The sequence below is a fragment of the Homarus americanus genome, unplaced genomic scaffold (genome assembly GCF_018991925.1).
Source record: "Homarus americanus isolate GMGI-L3 unplaced genomic scaffold, GMGI_Hamer_2.0 scaffold10478, whole genome shotgun sequence".
In the NCBI taxonomy this organism is placed as follows: Eukaryota; Metazoa; Arthropoda; class Malacostraca; order Decapoda; family Nephropidae; genus Homarus; species Homarus americanus.
In genome coordinates, this window is record NW_024742485.1 from 145534 (window position 1) to 172962 (window position 27429).

General features: G+C 40.0%; 1 protein-coding gene across 2 annotated transcripts; it reads right to left on the reverse strand.

Moving 5' to 3' along the window:
* On the reverse strand, window positions 1-25471 carry LOC121876931. Of its 2 annotated transcripts, XM_042382503.1 has the most exons (6): window positions 25403-25471; window positions 9871-10060; window positions 7422-7566; window positions 4773-5017; window positions 3981-4168; window positions 1-784 (listed from the first exon to the last, which is right to left on the reverse strand). In XM_042382503.1, exons 2-6 carry the CDS (start codon window positions 9927-9929, stop codon window positions 96-98), a joined length of 1326 nt encoding a protein of 441 aa, XP_042238437.1. In that variant the 5' UTR covers window positions 9930-10060; window positions 25403-25471; the 3' UTR covers window positions 1-95. The 2 variants fall into 2 exon arrangements, with proteins under 2 accessions (XP_042238437.1, XP_042238436.1); XM_042382502.1 differs by lacking the exon at window positions 25403-25471 and having other exon boundaries at window positions 9871-10317.
* Window positions 25472-27429: the final 1958 nt, after the last annotated feature.

The following is a 27429-nucleotide window of genomic DNA, read 5'->3' on the forward strand; positions in this document are numbered from 1 at the left end:
GTACATTAATTCTTTATCTTTCTATAAAAATAAACTGTACACAAGAAAGGGCTGCTAAACAGGCTTTTCATTACTGCTTTTTTTTAAACATAATATTATTTATATATTGAGCAAGAAACTTCCAAGAGCTTTGCTTCCCAGTATTTTTTTTTTAGTTTGGCAATTTCTAAATTCCTCACATGCACAGTCTTTTCTATATCTAACACTTCCATACGCTTTTTATGCTCAATCCTGTGCAGCTCTAACACTTGGTCATAGGCATCTTGCTTTCCAGAATCACTAATACACTTTCTCTTTTTGTGAGCAGGAGTTCTTGGTGACTGGCTTGTGCTGGGTTCAGAAAATTCTGCTGATACAGTGCTGGTATTTAAGCTGGTTATGTTTGGGAGTGAAAGCACTGACGAAACTCTGACGGAGTTGCTTTCGTTTGTGGCAGATACCACACCTGATGCTGTGCTATGACTATAATTATTAATATCTGAGTGCACTGTTGGGAACTCTTGGAGGCTGCATGGATCTGATCCTGTGGTTAGAACTAAAGTATTATCAGAACTTCCTATAAATGACGGTGACACTGCTGTAACGGAAGTGTTAAACAGGCTATAATTTGAAGCTGGAGTCCCAACAAAGGTTGTCGTGGAGGTGTCTATAGTTTCTGGAGATTCTTCTTTTAGTGGTACAGGTACACAGGTGTCCAGTGGGTCCATGGTGCTTTCATCACCCGAATCCTCTGGATTATTTATAGCGGTCTCACACTTGAAGGTTAAAGATTCTGATGCAGAATCTGAATTTAATGAGATTTTTTACATTAGCTATAAGACTAATTTATAACAGTGAGTACAGCATATAAGGTTATAAAATAACTGCTTCAAATTCAGATGAAACTACAGGTTAAGAATCCTTCATACAATAATCTTGCAAACAAAAAAACTCAAAAAGTCAAAGAAATTCTTGAAGGTGCAGGTGATGTTGGTCACCCAGCTGACCTGAACTGAGCAGAACTCGCCCAACCATTGAAGTTGGCCTGGAAAACTTGGTTGTTTGTTAAAAAATTTTATAGACAGACATACCTTATTCTGATATTTGTGTTTATTTTGTGTTTTTGGCCTCTTATTTTAATTACAGTACAATAAAATAATAATAACAAAGTTTTTTGTTTCTCAAAAGTGCCAGTTCTTCTAAAGAATTCGCTAGCACTTGAAACACTACAAAGAATTGAGAATAAAAAGAAATACTGTACTACAATAAAAGATCACAAAAAGTGACAGTTAACTTGTATCATTCACATACCCTAAATCTTTAATACTTCCAAAACCTTGTAATTTTTCATCACTGAACCCTGTTTAGGATCATAAACTTTAAAAAGAGAGGTCTTAAGTTGTCTCTTAAAAAGGCCTCCACAGAGTCAGCTGCTTCATGGATGCAGGCAACTGATTGTACAATCTGGGTACTGTTTACGAAAAGGAGCGGGCAGCAAAAGAACATTCCTTTACTGCTCTCAGCTCCTAAAGGCGTGAAGGATCATTACTACGTAAAATCATTTCAGAATGTGTGATCAGTGGAATAGTAGATTGGGCAAATACTTAGGCTTACCAAACATTAGTTTCTTAAGAGTCATTAGACAGAGTTTGAACTCCATCCCTGTTTTAATTGGAAGCCAGTGTAAATCGATTAAGAATGGGGTAGTGGGAATCCTCGGTGGGAGAGCAAAAATAAGTCTGGCAACCCTGTTCAACACTGTTTGAACTTTTTTCAGTAGATAATTAGGTAGACAGACCAATAAAGAGTTATAATAGTCAACCCAAGACAATTAAGTGAATGTAATAGTGTCACAAGACACTGTCTATCCAAAAAAGTATAACAGTATACTATAGATTTCAAAAATGAAAATTGCAGCTCTCAATTACTGAATTTATATACTCTGTAAAATTCAGTTTGGAGTCAAAGTACAATCCATATTATAAACAGAATCGACAGGATTGAGTTGCACTTCCCTAAAGTTTAAAGAACTAAAGTCATCTGCGCTATCTCCCCTCCTATGAACAGTGTTACCATCTCTGACACTGAATTCCATCCAGTTACCAAATTCTATGAGAAATAAGATAAAATAAAATCTACCAATAAATGTGAGGAAAAAATGAAAAAAATAACACCAATAAAAAACAAACAACAAATACTGTACATGTACTGTATTGCCATTTGCCTGCTGGACAACAAAATTTGTCAATCACTTTACTACACACAGGTACAACCAAGATCCCTCACTCTCCCCTCCCCAGCTTTGTGAACTCTTCAAACACGAAGGAAGTTTATTCCCTTTTATGTTTTTGACCTTATGATAATTATATATTTTTACTCTGTAATGTAATATTGCGTGCGCACGTAACATGATAAAAGGATTAAGAAAATTACGTATATCTACCCGAAACTATGAGTTTAAATATAATCATAACATATCTAATGGCTTGCCCTGGAGTAGTAGGGAGAGGGCTAGGGGAATGTGGCTATAGTGACGTGTCTGGTGTTACTATTACAAATACAAAATTGATTAAAAAATACTGAAAAACAAGCAAAAATATACCAAAAAATTTAAGGATTATCATCATAAATGTATACCAACAGCCTACACGCTAAACCAAATTAAAGCTGAAGCAAACTGACAACTCCTTGTACCTCCTTTCCCAGCATTCAAAACCATACCACAAATCTTTATGTTAATAACAATTGTGTTACTTCAAACAACATTTGTATACAATCTAGATGAAAAACTGCAACTAAAACCATTAAGGAAAAATTTAACACAATTGCCATTTGCATAGATGCTGGCTACTTGGCAGCCTCAACACTCACCAGTTGCAATAAAAATGCAGCCTACCTGGGACACCACCTCTGCTGACTCCCTAGCAATGCCCCCCCCACCCTCCCCTACACTTCCTCCTGCTCCCCCACCTCAGCCTCCTAACTTGTGCACAGTGAAATGTTTATTCTCTTTGTGAGTTTGCTCTTATGATAATTATTTCTTGTACTATTTCTTTAACACAATATATGTACTGTAAGTGGAATTGTGTGTGCATGTAACTGAGTAAAAAAAAAAAAAAAAAAAAAATACATATATCTGCCCCAAATTATGAGCTAAAAAAATAAACAGAAAACCCCACAGCTCGGTAAGGTTAGCCTACCAGGAACGTGTCCCAGGTAGCTACTATTCATCGTAAATGACCCACGAAAATAAATGAATTTTATTCCTTCAAAAATACTATGCATATATGTTTGACCCCTTACTTGAGTATACTGTACACACCCATATCATCCACTATATCTCACACTGCACAAGGCCATCCATACACATACATTCTAGAAGCAAAAACCTTACTTACATCTATTAACACTTTAAATAATAAAACAACTAAATTACCTGAAACTACAGCTCCTCCCTGACTTACGACGGGGTTAGGGACCCAAATCCAGGTCGTAAGTCGAAAATGCGAAAATAATACTTAGAAAATCTAAAATGGGTGTCTCTTTTTCTTCTCAGCACCACAAAACTCTCATTTTAAAGTGAATTACAAACGAAAATTTTGTCAGTAAACAGCGCAATCACTGACGTTGGGACTCGAAAATACGTAATTTGAAAATTTTTTGGTACGACTGAGGTAGGTCGTAAATGCGGGTGGTTGTAAGTCGAGCATGTCATAAGTTGGGGAGGAGCTGTATATATTACTTGAACTAATTTACTATGAGTCTAAATAATCCAATCTGTTTAGTGTAATAAGCTGGCTGTTGTGCCTCCCTGCTGATATTGATGTCCAAATAACAGATTCCATCTGAGTAACAACATCGCTGTGGCTTAATTAGTCCAGTACTCGGTCTTTACTGTACTAGTAAAATAACTACAGTACTGTACCATGGTCAATATTACCCTCTGAAAAACTATTCTATTTAATATTACCTGTTTCTACAAGTGAACTGAAAACTATTACCTGTCTCAACAATTACTCTATCAATGTCAGGGAGGCAGAGATCAATCTCCCACTCGCCACTGTTATACTCCTCCTCCTTTTCCAAGTAAGGCATTAGTATTACAGTAAGGTCATCAGGGGGGTCTGGTTTATCCCCTTCTGTGAGGTTATTCTTCTCCTGTTTGAGCCGCTCATTGTCGTATTTTACTCTGGAAATACAAAATATCTATATCATGGAGTGCACAGTGCCTCTTCTTCCTTATGTTATAAAATACAGTACTGTACCTATGGTGTCTCCTACATTACAAACAGCTGCCCGAGGTAAATAATATAATGCATTCTTTCCAAGAAAGAAAAGTGTACTTGAGAGCAGAAAAAAAAAAAATCGTACTGTACTGTATATTCATTTTTAAAATCTCCAACTGCAGGTTAAATTTTCTCTTAGTTAGACAAAAACATTACTGAATTCTAACTCATATTACAATTACTGTACCAATGAAAATTTATATAAAATAAAAAAACTATTAATAGCAGTTTGGAAAGTATAGCACATGTATTATCAAATGTTTTTTTAACCAGTTTTAATCTGATTTTTTGTAAATTACATGAGTGATATAATTCATTACTCTACCATAATTTGTTTTCACATATACAGTATTTCAATAATTGAGAATACATCTCTATTGTGTATCTAAAATTCAAATTAACAACTTCAAAATCAAAGAGCTTTAACAGTTAAGATAATTACAGTAGCAGCAAAAACCCAAGTAAACATAAATAGATGAAATAATCACCATACAGAATAAGACTTACCTACAACATATATAATCCCATAATTTGCGCACCTGAACAATATTGTATTGATTTCCAGTGCTACTGTTGAACTCTTCTGTGATGTGCAGCCAGGCTTTAGATTTCTGAGCAAGCACTGTAAAACTGGACTCTCTGCTACATACAATATCCTGCTGCTCCATCACAATCTTAGCCAGGGCTTCTTTTTCCTCCCGTGACGATTTTTCTGGAGGATACTTGGTCACCTTGGGTACCAGAGACTGCACCTGTACATGATAAAGTAATATATTTGTTGCTGCATATCTTCTATGGCTACATTATTGCTTTCTTGTAATTACTATATTGTCCATTAAGGAATCTACCCAAAGAGAGTATCTACTGTGTGTAAACTTAATCTATAAGTTCCTTTTTGTCACATATCTGATTATCTTATTGACTCACTCTGGAAACAGTGTGTGAAATGTTGCCAAAGTGTGTGTGTGTGTGTGTGAAAATAAAAAGAAAAGTGATCTGCCAAAGATTACTAAATAATTTCTACACAGTATAATCAACGGCTGGTGATAAAACTGTAGTAGTTTCCTGTTTCAAAATGGGTAATAGCTCAATGTATAAAAGACACTCATATATCTTAGTTGAGTGCATTATGCAAATTAGGGAGAATGCAAAATGAATAATTAGGGAAATGAATTAAATGCCACCTATTACAGAGTGCTATAGTCATCCTATACTGTATAAAGTACAGTAGGTACTTATTGGAAGTATACAACAATCCTTTTAGATTAACTCACTGTACTACATTATTTCTTTAGAACCACAGACATTCTTGGGAACATCCAGGGTGTTATCCGCGAATAATAGAGGAATGCGAAAGAAAAATCAGAGAACTTGGGAGGCCCCCCTGTATCTACAACCAGCTGTCTGTGCCGCCGCTATGTAAACAAAGCCGCTGGGAATTCTACAGTATACACCTCAAATTAAATGTTAAAAATATTTTTATCTTTTTCTTATTATTGTACTGTACAGTACAGTATTGTATTTTGTTTGTATTTAATGTTTTGTTAATTCTATTACCGGTACAGTACTTTGTACAGTGAGTTCTGCTATAACGCGTGTTTTAACAATGCGAATTGGCTCTAATGCGATTTATAAATACTGTAGAGGAACGATATTTGTAAAACGCGAACGCTGGTTTGCTGTAACGCGATTTTTGCTTACTATTTCCCAATTTTGTGGTATTAATTGTGAATATGGTTAAGAAGAATATCTCCAAGCAGCTTTCTGGTGATCGCATTCCCGGTGATGATCGTAAAAGAAAGGCTATAACACTTGAAGAGAAGCTCGATGTTATCAATCTCAAAATCACCCTTCTCCCTCATCAAGTTATATTCATATATTTTTCAAGGTAAAGTGTTACATTTACTGAATGATTTCATTATTAGATATGAATGTAACATTTATTTAGACTGTGCTATCCTTTGTGTTAGGCTAACTTCTAAATTTTTTTCAATTTCGAGTAGTAATCTGCACCTAACCCTATTTTCTCCACAAGCCCTGTTATTTCTATTACACGAATTTCTATAACACAATGTTTTACAAGAACACAAATATCGCGTTATAGGAGAACTGACTGTATGTACTTTTTAGTTAATTTTAATGGAATTCTGTGAGCTGGAACCAATTATCCAATATCCCATTGAAATAATAGTTTCAGTTAATGAGTGACTCTGTGGAACTAATTGTGCTTGTTAATGGGGGAACCACTGTAATAGGTTGACAACCCTTTATCCGAAATTCCAAAAACCGAAAGTATTTTTTTTTTTCAGGGATTAGCCCACCCGGGCATAGATCACTGACCCACATCAGGGCCTGGGGGGCGAAAATGTAATAGTAATAGTAATAATAATTATAATAATTATTCATAGTAATTAAAAATTTTAATAAAAAACACACCAAAATAAAATACATAATAATGATAACAATAATACTACTAATAATAAAATATAATAATAAAATTAATAATAATAATAACAATATTACTGTAATAATAATAATAATAATAATAATAATAATAATACAATACAAGAATGAAAAAAAAGATCAAAAGTGAGAAACACGACCTAGACCTATGAATTGTTATTATTATTATAATTTTTATTATATTTTCGCCACCCAGGCCCCAATGTGGGCCAGTGACTTGTGCCTGGGTAGGCTAAAAAAAAAAAAAAAAAAAAAAAAACCCATTCTGAAAACCGAAAAATTCCGAAATCCGAAATGTCTCTGGCCCCAAGGATTTCGGATAAGGGATTGTCAACCTGTAATAAAGACTTTGCTGCATTTGGGACAGTGAACTCATTAGCCACAAGTTAAAGGGTTAAACTGGACAGAACAGGTGCATGTACCGTAGACTCTTCAAAATAAAGACAACAGCATAAAGTATTGTAAAAAGTTTGGGAAATTTTGGATCATCTGAAGATTAAACATCCTTGCTTCTTTCATATAATCATGAAACACCCTAATGCTAACCTATTCTAATCTAACCATATCCTATCTAAAAATAAAGTAGAGGAAGACAAATAAAGATACCACGAGCTACAACATGTCAGTATGGTTTTGGAAATACTGAGCTGAAGCCAAAACCCAAACATCTACAGGCATCTAAGAGGAGCTTACCTTGGCTTCCCACTCATTCATTTCAGAGTCCTGTTCGTCCTTTATAATGGAGATGACATCATCAACCAGTGGATCTAAGAGAGGGGGTTGGGATAAACCACCAATGGCAATGAGCTGCATCTGTTCAGCATAAATCTTCTTAGCTCTGGAAAACATGAACCAGAAATACAATAATATTCATAAACAATGCACACTGGTACAGTAAAACCTCAATAACTCGGCAATTGATAACTCGGAATTTCATATAACTTGGCATGGATATGGTCTTGAAATGTATTACAGAATAATTCAGGAATTGCCGAGTTATGTAAAATTATCTGGTAAAATCTCAGCACATCAGGTCACCTACCATGCATCCGTGTCACCTAGTATGATGCTTCATTCTTTGCCTGCAGTGCTGGTAAGTGTTACTTTTTAACATTTATAAATATATGGATCGATAATTTTTTACTGTTGTATTTTTGTATGAGGGGAAAGTGTCTTGATAAGTCGGAATTTGGTATAATTCGGCAAGGCCAAAGCCCCATATGTGCCGAGTTATTGAGGGTTTACTGTATATTATCAAGTCTCATAACATAGCAAAAGCATTCACAGTACTGTACATTCAAGCATTAGAAACAACTGAAAAATAATTGCTCTGACTTGAAAGTTCAAATAATGGAAATTTAAGTATTTTCTTGGAAGTTTGGTGAAAAATATTGTTTAGGGTTTAAAAAAATGAAATAACAACAATATTATTCATTTGCAACAGAAGTGTATATAATGAAAGTTACTCAGAATGGCGAGATTATCTATTGTATCAGTAAAAAATCCCAGATTCCACGGTTGTACAAAACTGAAAGGTAATGTCTGAGAACAGCATTACCACCAGGAGTTATTCAATTTCATTAAATTTTTACACATACGTTTTTGTCATTACAGTAATTATTTTAAAAGAGGCAACATTTACTAGAGCCTACCTAACCTTACTTAACTTTCTGGCCGGTAAAGACCCCCTGCCACTTTAAACAGAAAGTACTTATTTTTGTGGTTTCAATGAAAGTAACTTGTTCTTTCACAAAAAACGTAAAATTACACCATGACACTTTAATACATTTTCTCTCATTGGAACTACATGTCAAAATAAGTACTTTCTGTATAAAATGGCGGGGAGTCTGGACCAGCTAGGAAGTTAGGTAAGGTTAGGTAGGTTTCCTTCGTTGGTTATGTCAGGTTCTATTAGGTTCTAATAAATGTCTCCTCTTTTAAAATACCTACTACAATGACAAGAACATCTGTGAAAAAATGAATGAAATGAAACAACTCCTTCTGGTGGTAGCGCTGTTCTCAGACATTACCATACGAGGCTATATACTCATACAGTAGGTGTTTTATCCCAACCTGTCATTTACACCCAAGACAGAAATGGTTCTGCTTGTCACTTCCTCATAATATTTACAGTATGTTTTATTTCCCACTTATTCACGTGGTTAAATTTATACTTATGCAAATATATTGGGTAATTTAAAGAGGACACTGCTACCACCAGAAGTTGTTTGAGTTAATTAATTTTTTCCACAGGTTCTTATCATTATAGTAAGTATTTTGGTATTATTTCACTTGATGCCACTACACCATCTCAGGAATTTTATAGTTGCAATCAGTAGTTATGACAATTCTATGAATTTTCTTCAATGGCATTCCTAGCGCAAATTATATTTAAGCGAGATATTTAACATTTTATTATGTATGTTCGTACGTGGCGGTACACACCCAGAACATCGAATGACGTGGTGGTTAGGTTAGGTGGTAAATTTTTACTTTAGGACACAAGTCCATAGGGGTTGACCAATATGTTTTTCCCAGTGTATTTTGGTGTGTTTTAAACGAATCTGACTTCCTTTTTTGGCGGAAATTTATTGTTTTTGTCCCCCCACCCCCCCTAATAATAATGGAGAGCTTGGGAAATCAGGGGTTTTGGGTGGGGGAGAAAATGAGTCATCTAACCTAACAAAACCTAACCTAACTCCTAGCCGGGGGCAGAGGCCTAGCTTAAACTAACCTAAATGTTTCAGTAGTTTAAAACATTGGGGTGCACCATGTTCAAAAGTACATTACCTTAGTCAGAAGCGGAAGGACCAGGGATACGTAAGAATTGGATAGAACGATCGTCTTTCTCGTAAGACTCGGCATTAAACTTAAAATAATCATGGGAGCACAAATGACAACCAACCTCTATGACAGCCATTGTGAGATTAGTCAATGGAATTAAAATCATACCCAGGCTGCTTCCTTTGAAAAAAAAATCAAATTCTGACATGGAATGGGGGGAAAGGGGGGGGGGGATCTCAGAAACTATTGATCAGCGCCAGAAATGAAAAGGTCAAATTCGTTCTCAGAAATTACCAACTGATATAATACCTTATTAACGACAAAACTATCCATCAAGACATTTTATTTAATCACTTACTTCATCTTGATATGTTCCCAGATTTTGCGTATTTGCTTGGAGGTCTTTTTGCTGCCCATAGTGATAGAGTTGAAGGTGTTGGCTATGTCCTCCCATGCCCGCTGCTTGGAGATAATGGTCTTGTGGTCTGACACTCGGCGACACAGGACTTCTCTATGCTCTCTGACCAGCCCTAAGATAACTGCTCTTTCTGGGAGGGACAAGGAAGGAGCCCGTAATCGTGGAGCCATGTTGAATTGGTCCTGCCTGGCCCAGTGTCCCTCGTAAACAAAAATAAAATAATAAGGAGGGAAAGTTATGGGCCAATCAATATAACATCATGAGACAAAGTGAGAAACTGCCGCTAGGTGGTGGTGGTGGCGTTGCTTCTATCCTTCATCCATTAACTGGCACCTGATACGGTATATTTTTCTAGAGGAAGGACCTATTTCTTTATTGGGAATTCTGCATCTTCTGCTTCCCTGACGTGACAGACAGCTAGCATTGGTCATCCATAGATTATCAGGACTAATGATATACAATTAATGGTCAACCCTATGATAATTTTAGTAATTAGTAATTTGGTGATAACACTGATAAATGATTATTGCTGATAATACAATACTCGAAAGTAACTTGATTATAATTGATCATACTTTTATATGGATGAGACGTGATCGATCGCCCAAGGGCTAACGAGCAGATCAGTGGGGAAGAGGATAAGAGTTGCAAAAAAGTATATACCTGTGTGCCAACACTAGCCAGTACATGCCTACAGTGCCAACAGTGCCTATCAGAGAAGTTACTGACCTAAAGTGGTTAACAAACCGATAAGTGACAAAAAGGATAAAATAAAAAGGCAAAGGTGTAGATAACTGCTACCACCAGAAGGAATTGTCCGAATTGGTTGATTTTTTTCAACACACTAATATCATGATATTAAACACAAAAATGGAAACGATAATGCATAGAACCTAGTATAATCTGACCTAACATACCCATAGGTATGTTAGGTCAGGTTCTGTTAGGTTCTATGCATTATCGTGTTAATTTATGTGTTAGACAACTTACATTAATATTAAGAACATAAGAACATAAGAAAATAAGGAGTCTGCAATAGGCCGGTTGGTCTGTGCATGGCAGCTCCTGTCGAGAGTTACTACCACTCTCTATCATCCATGAATCTATCTAGCCTCCTTTTGAAACTTTCCAGAGTTCCAGCACTTACTACAAAGTTGTTAAGCTTGTTCCACTCGTCCACCACCCTATTTGTGAACCAGTTTCTTCCTATCTCCCTCCTAAACCTAAACTTATCCAACTTGAATCCGTTGCTCCGAGTCCTATCCTGCTCGGATATTATAAGAACTTTATCTATATCCCCTTTATTGATTCCTTTCACCCACTTAAATACTTCTATCATATCTCCCCGCACTCTTCGTCTTTCTAGGGAATGCAAGTTAAGTTTCTTTAACCTATCCTGATATGGAAGGTTTCTAAGTCCCTGAATCATTTTTGTCATTCTTCGCTGCACGACTCTAGTGAATTTATATCCATTCTATAATAGGGGCACCAGAACTGAACCGCATAATCGAGGTGCGGCCTAACTAGCGCAAGATATAGTTGCAATAAGACCTCTGCACTCTTGTTACTTACACTTCTAGATATAAAACCCAATACTCTGTTTGCCTTATTTCGAACATTAACGCACTGTTTTCTAGGCCGTAGGTCCGGGCTTACAAGTACCCCTAGGTCTCTTTCACAAGTCGACTTCTCTAGGTTGATGTTGTTCAGGCTGTATACATTATAAGTATTTGTTCTTCCAATATTAAGTACGCTGCACTTGCTGGTGTTGAATTTCATTTGCCATTTTTCAGACCACCCCTGCAGTTTATTTAGATCCTCCTGTAATGCATTTGCATCCTGCCCTGAATTAATTTGCCGCCCTATTTTGGTGTCATCCGCAAACTTGCTTATGTCACTGCTGATCCCAGTATCTAAATCGTTTATGTAGATTATGAACGAGAAACTTCTGGATGGTGGTGGACTAATGGAGAAGGTCCTGGAACATTCTCGGGTATGTAATGATGACGCACTTGCTGTACTTCTGCTTTGTGATAATTAAATCGTTATGATACCTCATATTAATAAAAAAATTCGCGATATGCTAATTATAAAACAAATTACTCGCAATGTGTCATGTAATGAGAGACGTGACCGATCGCCCAAGCGGCTAACGAGCCGATCTGTGGCGTAGAGAATAAAACAAAGAAGGATCATGTCTTGACGGAAATATATAATTATTGCAATGGTAATTTCTATCTACGTGACAATATATGCTATAATATCAACCACTGTAACCTCTCACTTTATTCTGAGAAAGAAACTAGTACTACTCATTAAAAAGTTACTTAGCTGCCCTGTCTCTTCACCTCGTTGGCACCTTAGTTATACCAGTGGTGTTGTATGGGATTTGTTTTGTTTTTTCCGTTATTTCATGACACATTGCGAGTAATTTGTTTTATAATTAGCATATCCCGGATTTTTTTTATTAATATGAGGTATCATAACGATTTAATTATCACAAAGCAGAAGTACAGCAAGTGCGTCATCATTACATACCCGAGAATGTTCCAGGACCTTCTCCATTAGTCCACCACCATCCAGAAGTTTCTCGTTTTCTCTACCATTCTCTTGCGACATCAGAAAACGGTATATAAGACCTGTGAGTTGAAGGGAAGACTCAGAGCACCGAGAACTGACACACGAGAACAACCACTTACTATCACCAGCATCTAAACAGAACGTCACCGTTTACCTACAGGAAGGAATAGTGGTTATACTGAAGGAGTCGACATGTTTCGTGGAGGTATGATAGCTGTAAATCCTTTCTCTCTGCCAGTGAGGATGGATCCTACACCCTGGTGGAGTGAGGAAGCTTCAGGCATGCTGGAGGGTTGGGGAGGTGGAGGCTTGGTGATGAGGCCCGGTACATGGTTCAGACCACAGAGCCGCTGTTGCTCCTACGATGACAACTTCGGCAGGCGATTCTCCATGACAAGGTTTCTGCACTCACCCCTCAGCAGTGTGGGGACAGTGCCTCCCTACCACAAGAACACCAACAAGTGTGACGACAGTGATAAGTGCACCAGCAACAGTAAGAACACAACATCCTGCCACTGTAAGAGAACCAGTGTTACCAATGATGACATCCCCAAGACAGCCAGTGTTACCAGCGACGATGTCACTATCAAGATAAACAAGGGAAGTGACGTAAGCAGCAGTTCCGCCTCCAGCAATAAGAAAGCTGGTGCAGGGGACCAGAAGACTCCGTGGCAGTTTGTGGTTGACGCGAGGGGGTATGAGGAGGTGAGGGCGGTCACTAACTCAGGGATGTTAACAGTAGAAGCTAAAACAAATCAAGGACACACCAGGATGATGGGGCGTTATTCCACCACACTGCCGCCACACGTCGACCCCGACACGCTGACGGCCACACTCAGGGACGGTCGACTGACTGTCAGCCAGAAGCCAGAGTCACTTGTTAATGTTGAAAAAGTCCTGCCCATCACCCCGGGTGAAGAAGCGATGACGGTAGGTGACACTCACCACCAAGATCTACCACAACATCTCGACCACGACAGTCAACAGGACCGGGAGAGCGAACAACAGCACAGTCAACAGGAGAAACAAGAACAACCCTCACCTCAGTAGAGAAAGATCTCAACAGTTTAAACAATTAAATATCTTAACAAAATGTTTTTATCCCCATTCCTTAAGATGTTGACAATCCCTTGATGTAAATAGTCTTATATGTTTTGCATTTGTCACTTAGATGACGTAAATATGTTGTAATGCCAGTATTGTCTATATTATAATAAACAAAATAAAACCTTTAAGTTGTTTACATTACCTGAAGAAAACCTTTATTTTCAAGATGAATGTTCTGTTTACAGCATGCATGATCATTATAATATAAAAACCTAACACAAGTAGGTCTGTGCTCCTCCACCTGGTGAGGGCAGGGAGTGGTGAGCCAAGCCTGGGAACCTCTCCTTCACGCAACATACCAGCGGTGACTCGGTGCCCTGTACTTAGTTCGCCTTACACCTTCAGGGCGAGATGATCTGCTAACTCTGGATGTCACCATTTCCACTCACATTATCTCTTACTTCCCTTCACACTAGCCCTTACTTCCTCTCACCCCTCACACTTCCCCTCATCCTCATTTCTCACTTCCCCTCACACTCGGTCACGGGGCCACAACAATCCAGTGGCCTTTGTCTTCACTCCCCCCTCTCTCTCTGTCTCATTCCCCTCATTCCAATTCCTCCGTCATCCATTTTCCTTTAACCCTCCTTCTGGTTCTCCCCTCTCCTATTTATAATTTTTGCATCTGTTTTCTCTTTCGTTTCTTTCCTTCGTTATTTCATTATTTCTGTTTCCCGTTTATCATATTCTTTCCACCTGTGTCTTCTTCTCATTTTTTGTCATTTTTCTTTTTACTGGTCTTTGTTTTATTTATCTTTTCGTTTGTTCTTTATTTTGCTTTCATTTACTTTTGTGTTCTTTCTTTCTTTCTTTCTTGCCTTTTTTTCTTATTCTAGTCTTTGTCTTTTCCTTCTACTGCATTCGCTTTCCCTTTCCCGCTCTTTCATTTCTTCTTCCATCTATCTCTATTTCCTATTATGTCTTCTTTCTTCTATCCTATTCTATTCCATTCTCATTGGTCGTGTATAACCAAAAAACAGAAAAAAATAAGTCATCGTACTCAAGGGGTTAAGTCATCGTTCTCAAGGGGTTAAGTCACCGTACTCAAGGGGTTAAGTCATCATACTCAATGGGTTGCGTCATCGTTCTCAAGGGGTTAAGTCACCGTACTCAAGGGGTTAAGTCATCATACTCAATGGGTTGCGTCATCGTTCTCAAGGGGTTAAGTCACCGTACTCAAGGGGTTAAGTCATCATACTCAATGGGTTGCGTCATCGTTCTCAAGGGGTTAAGTCACCGTACTCAAGGGGTTAAGTCATCATACTCAATGGGTTGCGTCATCGTTCTCAAGGGGTTAAGTCACCGTACTCAAGGGGTTAAGTCATCATACTCAATGGGTTGCGTCATCGTTCTCAAGGGGTTGCGTCATCGTTCTCTCAAGGGGTTAAGTCATCGTTCTCAAGGGTTAAGTCCGTTTCAAGGGGTTAAGTCATCGTTCTCAAGGGTTAAGTCATCGTTCTCAAGGGATTAAGTCATCGTCTCAAGGGTTAAGTCATCGTTCTCAAGGGGTTAAGTCATCGTTCTCAAGGGTTAAGTCATCGTTCTCAAGGGTTAAGTCATCGGGGTTAAGTCATCGTTCTCAAGGGTTAAGTCATCGTTCTCAATAAGTCATCGTTCTCAAGGGTTAAATAATCGTACTCAAGACAAATAAACGACACCACAGCTGTTCGACTTGATATCACGAAGACAACAAAACAAAACATTTCTCTCTCTCTCTCTCTCTCTCTCTCTCTCTCTCTCTCTCTCTCTCTCTCTCTCTCTCTCTCTCTCTCTCTCTTTAATGGCGGGAGATTTAAACAGGTAGGTATCTTGGAGGGGGAAGGAACTAGGGATGAAGAAACACTGAACAATAACATTAACAAAAGAAACGTAACAAAACCTAAGTCGCTATTTCCCCCACAATAAAAAGAGTTGAATATTCCATTTAAAAAACAAAAACAATTAAAAACAAACTTAAAAATAACTCTACAAGGGGAATGGTTTTAATCTGAAGCTAACGAGACACGGAAATAAAACACGACAAGGGAAACAGACTAATCCCTTAGAACGAATATTGTGAACAGACGAAGAACGAGGATGGAAACACGCGAGAGAGGGAGAGGGAATTAAGAGAAGGTAGGGAGGGAGGAAATGATGGAAGGGTGGAGGGTAGGGAGGATGGAAAAGGAAGGACGAAGGAAGGGGTGGACGGAGGGAGGAAAGGAGGAAGAGGGGGAGGGAAGGAAGGAGGGAGAGAGGTGGGCTGGGATTCGGACGTGTCGATGCCTTGAAACTTTTGGGAATTGACTCAGAGTTTTAAACCAAAACAAAGAGGTGTGATTGAGAGAGAGAGAGAGAGAGAGAGAGATTAATAGACATAGGTTAACACAGGTGGCTATAGGGCAGTATAAATCCACTGCCGAGTTGGTTGTGTAAAGTAATAGTCTCAAACAAAAGGTGAAAATAGGGTTAATATTGATACTAGCTGGTGCGGGAAGAGAAGAGAGAGAAAGAGAGAGAGAGAGAGAGAGAATGGGGATGCAGATTATATATATACAATAAAAACAAAACGAGATGCTGATGATGTGGGAAGGAGAAGGAGAGAAGGAAGAATTTTAACGTAGCAAAAGAGAGGAGGAAGGATGCAACCGGAAGGAGGAAAGGAAGAAAAGGGGGGAGGGGGAATAGGACGTCAGGAATAGGGAGACGCTGAGGAGGAGGAGGCGGAGGAGGAACCCTTTGTGAGAGATGAGTCAGTTGGGTGGACTGACTGACAGACAAAAACAGACAAAGAGTAAAGACGACTTTTCCGGGTTGCAGATAATAATAACACCCTGATATCCTCCCCTAGAGACGGAGACACGGACACCAGGTTTACAGTATCGATAAAAAGGGAAACTACGAGATAAATTCCTACTGTCAAATTAGCTACCGAATCCAAATTTACGTATAGCGAGTCCCAGTTTCCCGCCATCCAATCTATCAATCACATCCCCTACAATTCTATTCCTTCTTACTATAACTTCCTGGTAAATAGCTTCAAATTATCCACCATAAGTGATTCATTATACCATATCATCACACTTACACCTCATCACACTCATCATACTCAATTCGTTAATGTCCAGAAGCGACAGTGAGTAATAACAATGAATTCATCTGACGTGACTCAACACACTGACCCTTTCGACTCTCACTGACCATCACCACGACCTCATCTGCAAATTTGGTAAGAAGCTTCTGCACCACCCCCGACACCGGCTCCTACTACCACCTGAGATCCCTCGCCCGAGAATTGCTGTTCTACACCACAACCGCATCCAGCTCATACGTGCACGAACTGATCGCTATAAGAACAGCCCAGTCCCAACCATTGTAAAAATTATCAATAAATTGTAATAAACCAGTGTATTCACTCCAAGTTAATACTACTCCTTGCACTGTCACTATGTTGAAATGCCCTGTAGTTTGAGCTTTTCCCCACCTAGTTATTATATATCATATTTGCATCACTTATGTTGCTTGTATATTATTTGTAAATCGAAACCCATTCCCCAAATATGTAACTGTATATTTTCAGCCTTCTGGCTGCTATGCTCTTTCAATAAACCGTTAATTATTATTATTATTATTATTATTATTATTATTATTATTATTATTATTATTATTATTATTATTATTATTATTATTATTATACGCCACAAGGTCATCGTTAACTCTACTGTATACTTTGTTTGGCGTCTTCGCAAGAGTTACCACGCAGTTGCTAGGTTAGGTTAGGATACATTAGGACCTATTAAGACTGAGTTCCATAATTGATCGGTCACAGCTATGTCAGTGTATCCAGATCACGTGACCAACAAAGACTAGTTCTCCTCATTCTTATGTACACAAACACCCACACTTTTTGCTACACTACACGCAGTTTGGTCCTCACTACTAAGCCAAGGTCACCTGTCTTGCTCAGGTGTGTGATGGCTTTACTGACTGACTGACTTACTGACTGAACTGACACCAAATACCCATATGACTTTGACAACTGGCGTGAGCTGACTAAAGGAACAAGGAATATATAATCTCAGTTAATCAGTCAGGAAGCCACACACACACACACACACACACACACACACACACACACACACACACACACAGACACAGGTTTTGAAGGTGATTATACTCAAGGTGAATTATAGGTACCAATTTATAAAAGATTATATCGATGAGTTGATGAGGTCGTTGGTTTATTATGGGGTATAATTATATCGAGTCAAATGAGCATCTGTATAATGTAAACACAAATGTACATGAAGATAATGAGAATAAAAGTTTAAATGTATACTGTATACATAACATATACACCATGGATATGTTATTTATGAATAAATGTTGGGTTAAAGTCTCCATGTGTATTCACGAGCATTGGCTTCTTTACAAAATTACTGTATGTGAGATTTACAATATATAGGTGTGTGAAGGCATTTACTGACTGATTGACTGACTGACTGGTCGACTGACTGACTGACTGACTGACTGACTGACTAACTAACTAACTAACTAACTGACTGACTGGTTGACTGATTGGTTGACTGACTAACTGACTAACTAACTAACTAACTGACTGGTTGACTGACTGGTTGACTGACTGGTTGACTGATTAACTGACTGACTGACTGGTATATAAACTTATGAGCCTAACTAATAAATTCTGCCCATGTACTCGATCTTTTGCGACACTGTATATTTGAGAACAATATTTATTTCGTCTATCTGTTTCACCAAGGCGGAAGTTATCAATGTATTAAATAAAGTTTTTCATTATATTCTCAAATTATTTCTTGACTTTGTTGTTTTGTTATTATTAATTACTATAACTACACTCTGTCCTTGTCTGCCTGTCTGTCTGTCTGTCTGTTAAGCAAAAAATCCTCATTCACAAATAGTCTCAGTGTAATTTTGCCGCCATTTTACACGTCGAATCACAAGTACAGTCTCAGTGTAATTTGGTCGCCATGTTGGATGTTAGTCTTGTGGTTCAGCTTTGGTCAAGCATCGTAGTTTTATATCATCAATAACGAGAAGAAGTTGGTAGTAGGAACCATTAATAATTTGGCCCTCAGGTACAGGTGGTCGACCCCCAGGTACAGGTGTTCGGCCCCCAATAACAAGTGTTGTGGCAAGACAGGTGAGGAAGGAGTTAATGAGTTGATTGTTGATAGGTACAGGTAGGTCGACCCCCCTCTTTTTTCTATCTTGCTGTCCCCTCTATCACTCTTAGCGTCCCTCACCACCCCTCACTCGCCACCCTCCAGGTTATCAGAGAAGCTGGGTCGACCACGAAATTCTATGATTAATTTTGCCACGACAGTCCTGACTGATGAGGGGGAATTGTGTGTGTGTGGTGAGGGCGAGAGGGAGGTGTTGGATCTCTCTCTCTCTCTCTGTCTCTCTCTCTCTCTCTGTCTTTCGTTACCTGTCTGTCTCTTTATCAACATATCTGTCTCCCTCACTCCTGATCTATGCTCAGTATATTACCACTTTCATCATCCACCACAAACAATTCTCTACCACACACCATCTCACTCATCTACGGTGGCATTAATTATTCAACCAGGTAATGGACAGGTAATTGGAGGTGTTATAATCAATCATAATTCATCCTAACATCACGGAACTGTGGGAATGACAATGGTAAACCCGAGGCATTTGTTCAGTAAATATAATCTGCCAGACGAGCCTCCTGTGTCAGGGCGCTTGTGGCTTGGTCCAGCGTCCTTGTTGATGTTGTGGATCACGTGAGGATTAGGCACCCCAATTTGTTTTCTCTGGTGATTATATGCACCAACCATAATCTAATCTAACCTAACCCCCAGATAACGTTAGGGGGTATAGTCACCAGGTAAAATGTGGCTTCCAGATATAAACATGGCTTTTAATCACGTCTCAATCGTAAGCTAATGAATGAACTTACAATGATCTTAGAATATACCTTAATATCTGTTTTACATTGTGTGTGTGTGTGAGACCACCCCAAATGTCGCCGCCTCGGGAGCGATAACACGCGCTTGAAAATCCTGGAGACGAGCCTGGGAGAGGGGGATGGAGACGGGCCTGAGGGGGAGAGGATGGAGACGGGCCTGAGGAGAGGATGGAGACGGGCCTGAGGGAGAGAGGAGAGATACGTTATTGTGGTGAAAATGGTGTCAATAAATGTGTTAGTGCATCACTCATGGTACACAGGAATATACGTAATATAGTTATGGAACGCACAGCAGGAACTCTGTCAGCGGACGTCAGCAGTTGTCTGATTTATAAGAAAATCATTAACCACACAATGAAGTCAAGGAAGACTAAGTGAAGATGATGACGATGCCGATAACCGCACGCAAAGACGATGACGACGCCGATAACCGCACGCAAAGACGATGACGACGCCGATAACCGCACGCAAAGACGATGACGATAACCGCACGCAAAGACGATGGCGACGCCGATAACCGCACACAAAGACGATGACGATGCCGATAACCGCACGCAAAGACGATGACGATGCCGATAACGCACACAAAGACGATGGCGACACCTGCCGATGCAAAGACGATGACGACGCCGATAACTGCACGCAAAAGTGATGACAGCGCCGATAACTGCACGCAAAGACGATGACGACGCCGATAACCAGATTGCGTTACAGGGTCACATCTACCTTAATAATTACGTGTTATCAGACCTGGTCACGTCCTCTCTCTCTCTCTCTCTCTCTCTCTCTCTCTCTCTCTCTCTCTCTCTCTCTCTCTCTCTGTCTCCTCTCTATCTATCTATCTATCTCTGCGACACACACACACACACACACACACACACACACTTCCACATGCACACTGGGCCTCACGTTTACACAACCTAACACCAATTTACAATGTAGATTCATGCTCACTCATTCCCCCAACCACATACAACACAGTGCATGGCAGGCGGGGGATTGTTTTTCACGCCTCGAAACCTTTACAGCATTGGAAAGATTTGCTATGTCGTACACTCACAACACCAGAAGGGTTTGTTGTGCTTTAAGGTCCAAACAGAGGAGTTGTTATGTGGTAAGCTCACAGCACTAGAGAGGTGTGTTGTGTTGTAAGGTCACACGATCATCTATAATAAGAATACTGTACATGTAACTATCAAAACACTTCATAAATTATCTAGTGTATTTATATAATGTTATATTATATATTATTATAATTTTTGCGATTAAGATGTAGGTATTATATACACAATAAACACTCCTCAACAAACAACGCTGACAGCAAACACTCCTCAACAAACGACGACAGCAAACACTCCCCAACAAACGCTGACAGCAAACACTCCCCAACAAACGCTGACAGCAAACACTCCTCAACAAACGCTGACAGCAAACACTCCCCAACAAACGCTGACAGCAAACACTCCCCAACAAACGCTGACAGCAAACACTCCCAACAAACGAACGCTGACAGCAAACACTCCTCAACAAACAATGATTTATCTCACACAAACTTGGGCAAAACTGAGAGAGACAAACTCCCTGAGAGCGTGAATCTCTCTCTCCTCCTCCACCGCTGTCATCCCCCTGAGGGCTTCACACCCCTCATAATAAAACGCGCCTTGTTGATTAACCAGAAAATTCCGTAATTAAAACCACGGGACAGGAGGCGTGATTTTTTCCGTGGGTGTTACTGGGGGAAAATGGATGAATGGAAGGGGTGGATAGAAATGGAAGGGGTGAACAGAAAGAGAAGAGGAATTGAGAGCATGGAAGGGACAAGAGACAAGCTGAGATTTAGTAACGAATAGATGAAAGGGGAGAGGCAATAGGGAAACGGGATTAACGTAGATGGAATTAAGGAAGACTAAGAGGAAATGAGGAACAGACATAAACAACGAGTAAACAAGGAATGTCTCCCAAACCTAACCTAACCTAACCGAGTTTTTTATCACAAATATTCACTTTATGGTCCGGGTGTAGATAAGGTTAGGTTAGGTTAGAAATGAGTGAATCTATATCTCCCTGGATGACAAAACAGGCCTACTAGACGCCTTGTTGTCAATTATTGTTGTCGTGAAGCTGGTGATTAATGATCTAATTTGGTGCAACTTAAACAAAGCATTAACTCATCTATTAATTAACGATGGCGGTATAATTAGTTTGCAATGTTGACAAGAGGCATAAGATCAATAACAAAGACAATGCAAACTCAAAGTCCCATTGATATTCGTGCATCTTTATTGCAATTGCAGATCATTGCTCCATTCGCCTGTTTGGCTTTCGAAAGATGCAACACCTATCTTGATCATAGGGACGGAAATCACCGCAATATGACAGACACAATAGACTCTATAGCCACTGGAGTTCTTACGCCCTGTTTGTCCCAAGGTTCGACACCGGCTGTTCGCGTCATCTGCATTTTTTCCTCTGCATTTAAAACAAAGGAAGGCGACCAAGCACATAACTCCATCAACACGACCCTCCTCCCTCACCTGGCCTGGCCCCTCACCACACAGGAGAGGGAGGGAGGGAGAGAGAGAAAAGGCGGGAACCAGTGAGTAGTGAGAGTTAAAGGGGTGGGAAATGGAAGGAAGAGACGGAAGAGGAAGAGGAAGAGGAAGGAAGGAGAAGAGAAATAGAGAGAGAGAGAGACTACTACTATTATTATTACTACTACAACTTTCGTAACTTGATATTTAAGTACAAGTAGGGAATCCAGCAGGGGGTAAAGGGGGGAAGGAGGGTACTTGGGCACTGGAACATGACCAAATGTAAACAGAGTCAGGACGATGTTGTGACGTAGGATCGAGTGTCGTAAACAGATGGGTGTGTTCTCTCGGCCGGAGTTTGTGGTCAAAAGTTACCAAGGATTTTTTTTTTTTGTGAATTTTTACCCTTTGAATATTGATAAGGGGAGGAAGGGGGGCGAGGCCAGGGAGAAAGGAAGGCAGGTTGAGGGGGAGGGAGGGAGGACGGGATGCAACAGGGGCAGCGGAGGGAAGGACTGAGGGTGTGGACGGAACAAAGGCAGTTAAGGACCATCAGGTGGTGGTGTACACTGTCTAGGAGTACACACACACACCTACCAGGTATGTCGACTATAAACCATCATCCCCCACCTCACCTCTTCTCCCTGTCTCTCATTTCACCCCACAGCGCGCGACCCTGCACGTGCACCGCCACCTGCCTCACCCACGCCCTGCCTCACCCACACCCTGCCTCCCTCAACACCCTCCCTCACCCTAATCTTCCCTCCAACACTCTACCATCCATTTACTCTTCAACCTAACCTAACCTAACCTAACCTAACTTATTCATCAGGTGAAATAAGTTCGGGTGTGTAATCTTCAGGTGATTTGTTCTATGGAAATTAACTGTCTGTGGTGAAGAATTTTAACCGGTTAGTGACAGACAGACAGACAGACAGACAGACAGACAGACGGACAGACGACGGAGAAGTCTGTCCTCATAGTCAGGATTATCTTAAGTGGTTTCCGCTCAGGTGTTCACTGACTCACACCACCGTCCACCACACTACCTAAAGAACATCAACCTGCCCTTCAACCTAACCTAACCTTAAATAATCCCCCTTTAACCTCACCCCCTAAATAATCCCCCTTTAACCTCACCCCTTAAATAATCCTAAATAATCCCCCTTCAACCTAACCCTAAATAATCCCCCTTTAACCTAACCCTAAATAATCCCCCTTTAACCTCACCCCCTAAATAATCCCCCTTTAACCTCACCCTAAATAATCCCCCTTCAACCTAACCTAACCTTAAATAATCCTTTAACTTCACCCTAAATAATCCTTTAACCTCACCCCTTAAATAATCCTTTAACCTCACCCTTAATAATCTTAACACAACCTCACCCCTAAATAATCCCCTTTACAACTGCCCCTAAATAATCCTTACCTTTAACCCACCCTAAGTAATCTTGCCTTACCCTAAATAATCCTTTAACCTCACCCACCTTAAATAATCCTTTGACACAACCTAAATAATCCCCTTTAACCTCACCCCTAAATAATCCCCTTTAACCTCACCCCTTCAAGCCCCAACCTCAACATTGCCAAACCTAACCTAAGCCTCCCCCCTTAAACAACCCCCTTAACTTAACCCCACAACTCCCCATTAAATAAAGAGAAATATATAAAGGAAATGGTTAGAGGAAGAGGAAGAAGAACAACAAGAACAAGAGGAACAAGAAGAACAAGAACAAAGAAGAACAAGAACAAGATGAAAATTATAAAAAAAATAAAATAAAAAATAAAAGTTAAAATGGCAGAAAACACTAAAAAAAAAACTACAGAAAAATAAAGAAGAAAAGTAACATAATAAATAATAATAAAAGGATAACTGACCACAACACATTAGCTCCTACTGACACACACTTGACTAATAACGACAATATGTTACCCTTGAGTGTAAACAAAGGCTTAAAAGTTCCTACCCAGACGAGCATTTCTTGTCTCCCTCTCCCTCCCTCCTTCCCTTTCTTGCTCCCTCATTAACTCTTCCTTCCCTCCCTCCCTTCCTATTCTTCCCCCAGTTGACCATTTGATCCCCCTCCCTCTCACTTCCTCCCTCCCTCCCCCCTCTTCTTTCTCCCCCACAAACTCTTCCCTCTTACACTTATTCCCTCCCCCTCTCTCTACCCCCTTCCCTCTCTTCCCTCAGTTGAAAATCATTATCAGTCTAGTAAGTAAAGACAGGCACTGGGCTTGTATTAAACTCAAAACACAAAGATAAATTATTAACCTGGATATTTTCATTCCTTTAACACGTATATAAAATCCCATTAATATGATCAATAACCTAATGTGTATATAAGAAATCGTGTTTTTTTTTTTAAGAAGTATATACTGTACCGTCTGTTTACTGCTGTGAGTCAGACACAGTTCCAAAACTTCACCTTGGAGAGAGAGAGAGAGAGAGAGAGAGAGAGAGAGAGTACAGGAACACACGCCACGTATAATGTTGGGAAAACACCACGAACACGATTGCTTGGTCTATTTACTTTTTTTATTTAGTCAACACGAACTAGTTTAACTTAACCTAACTTAACCTGATGTAGCCTTACTGTAATTTTATTTAGGTTAGGTTAGGTTAGGGCTACTGTAGGAATGAGTACAAATTGGTCTGTATACAGTGGTGATATATCATGCAGCTGTCAGTAACTGTGCAAGGTTAAGTGGAGCAATGGGTGAGGCATGCGAAGGTGACGTACAAAGAGAGACTTAAATTAAATATGATTGTTGTTGTTTCGGGGAAGTAGTGTGGTGGTGGTAGTGGTGGTGGATGGGGGTGTGGTGGTGGGGGTGTGGTGGTGGGGGTGGTGGTGTGGTGGATGGGGGTGTGGTGGTGGTGTTGTACAGTACGTGAGTAAGTTATCTGGTATGGCGTGTTGCAGGTTAATGGCTGATTGTGTTGATAGGGAACCACTGGACGTCTTGATACTGTTCTTATGAGAGAGAGAGAGAGAGAGAGAGAGAGACCATCACACTGTACTGCACTGATTTACACCGACTAACAGTGGTAAAATTGCCACAGGAAAACGCGGCTCAGGGTTAAGTCATGAGGCACATCCTTCTGTCACTACTGTATAATGTAACTTGCTGACACAACCCATGGCCCATCAGGCACCTGCTGTAAACGCTATTGCGCTTCGCCTTGCACAGGATACAAAGGGGTGCCCAATAAACTACAGGTAGAGTGAAAGTACTCTCATATACAGTCGTAAATGGAGGATTACCCACTCATGTCAACAGGGATTAGAGTTACCTTAATGATGTTACCTGTAGACGACCAGGAGGCATGGGGGTGAAGTAACTCCTGTAGACACAAGATCACCACGACAGGTCTGGCAGAGAAGAAACTAAAATGAATTATGAGACACACTTTTCCTGTTTGGGGAGAGAGAGAGAGAGAGAGCACTATGTGTAAAATAAAGTTGACAAAGACCGTGAGTGTGTTAAGCCTGTGCCATTGTCACCATAGTAAGAGGCCGCCGTGTTAATTACAAGGCCGGGATGTATTAGCAGGGTAACACCATAACATTACACACACACTCCACCTCTTACCCCAACACACCCAAATGTCCCCCCCCCATGACACGTGTACACCCCCATGAACTTTACTATACTCTAAATATTAATGTTATCGTAAATATACCTTTTGTCTGTAGTGTTTTATGACTGGATATACTGTATATATATATATATATATATATATATATATATATATATATATATATATATATATATATATATATATATATATATATATATATACCTGTATATATAAGATAATTTTTTTATATTTTGTGAAGCATTTGAGATATATTTAGTATTTGAATTAGTAGACATGGGCAAACCTAACCTAACCTAACCTAACCTAACCTAACCTAACCTAACCTAACCTAACCTAACCTTACCTTTTATTCCGAGGGGTAATCTCAGGACACTCCTTATACTATAAGAGAGGGGGGAGGAGACGGAAGGGGGAAGGGTGAGGAAAGGGTAGTCCTCCACCCACTTCACCCTTAGTCACAATTACCGTCAATACACGTAATGGACCCGTCAAGTAGTCTGGTATATCGGGGTTACAAATTAGCCGAATTAGATGGCAATTTCCCTTGAATAATGTGTTTGTTGTAATAAAGGGGTTTAAAGATCAGGAGGGAGGGAGGGAAGAGTTAATGAGGGAGGGAGGGAGAGCTAATGAGGGAGGGAGGGAGGAGGATTAATGAGGAGGGAGGAGAGTTAATGAGGGAGGGAGGAGAGTTAATGGGGAGGGAGAAGAGTTAATGAGGGAGGGAGGAAGAGAGTTAATGAGGAGGAGGGAGAGTTAATGGGGAGGGAGGAGGAGTTAATGGGGAGGAGGGAAGAGTTAATGAGGGAGGGAGGAGAAAGAGTTAATGAGGGAGGGAGGGAGAGTTAATGAGGGAGGAGGGTAGGGGAGTTAATGAGGGAGGGAGGGAAGAGTTAATGAGGGAGGGAGGTAGGGGATTAATGAGGGAGGGAGGGGAGAGTTAATGAGGGAGGAGGGAGGGTTAATGAGGGAGGGAGGAAGGGGATTAATGAGGGAGGGAGGGAAGAGTTAATGAGGGAGGAGGGAGAGTTAATGAGGGAGGAGGAAGAGTTAATGGGGGGAGGGAGGGAGAGTTAATGAGGAGGGAGGGAGAAGAGTTAATGAGGAGGAGGGAAGAGTTAATGAGGAGGGAGGGAGGGACTAATGAGGGAGGGAGCAAGAAAGGGAGGGAAGGAAGGAGGGAAAGGGAGACAAGAAGTGCTCCAGGTCGTGATGAAGTAGAATATTGCATTTGTCAGAAGTCAAAGTTACTGTAGATATTGTATTCCTGATGTACAGTAGTAGTTATTGTATTATTTTATACAAGACGGAAGTTAAATTATCCTTCGTATCAACCAGAAAGAAATATTAAGTCTCAGGTGTTTGTATAATTAGAGTTAATATCTATAAGGAGGCTCAGGTAGGTTAGGTTAGGTCATGTAAACTGCAGTCTCTCCTTCCCTGTCTTATAGATGGTATTGTTCATGTCTCTCTCTCTCTCTCTCTCTCTCTCTCTCTCTGTCCGTCTGTCTCACTGGGAACTTTAGTCTCTCTCTCTCTCTCTCTCTACCACACCTCCCACATCACCAGTCACTCCCAGCCAAGGTACAACAATACCACACCCCCGACTACCACAAACGGACGAGCTGCACCACAATCACTCCAATCTATACACGTGTCTTCATCTTGATTGTGTTCCGCGCTGCTGCTGTACAACTTTAATCTGTGAAAATGAACAA

Bases quoted from the DNA above. Each gene is read 5' to 3' on its own strand.
- LOC121876931 (XM_042382502.1), bottom strand. From the start codon at position 10,100: ATGGCTCCACGATTACGGGCTCCTTCCTTGTCCCTCCCAGAAAGAGCA. The intron at 7,567-9,870 runs GTAAGTGATTAA...CATGTTTTCCAG, and splicing joins TGGGAACATATCAAGATGAA to AGCTAAGAAGATTTATGCTG. The intron at 785-3,980 runs GTAATAGTTTTC...CATTAAATTCAG, and splicing joins TAGAGTAATTGTTGAGACAG to ATTCTGCATCAGAATCTTTA.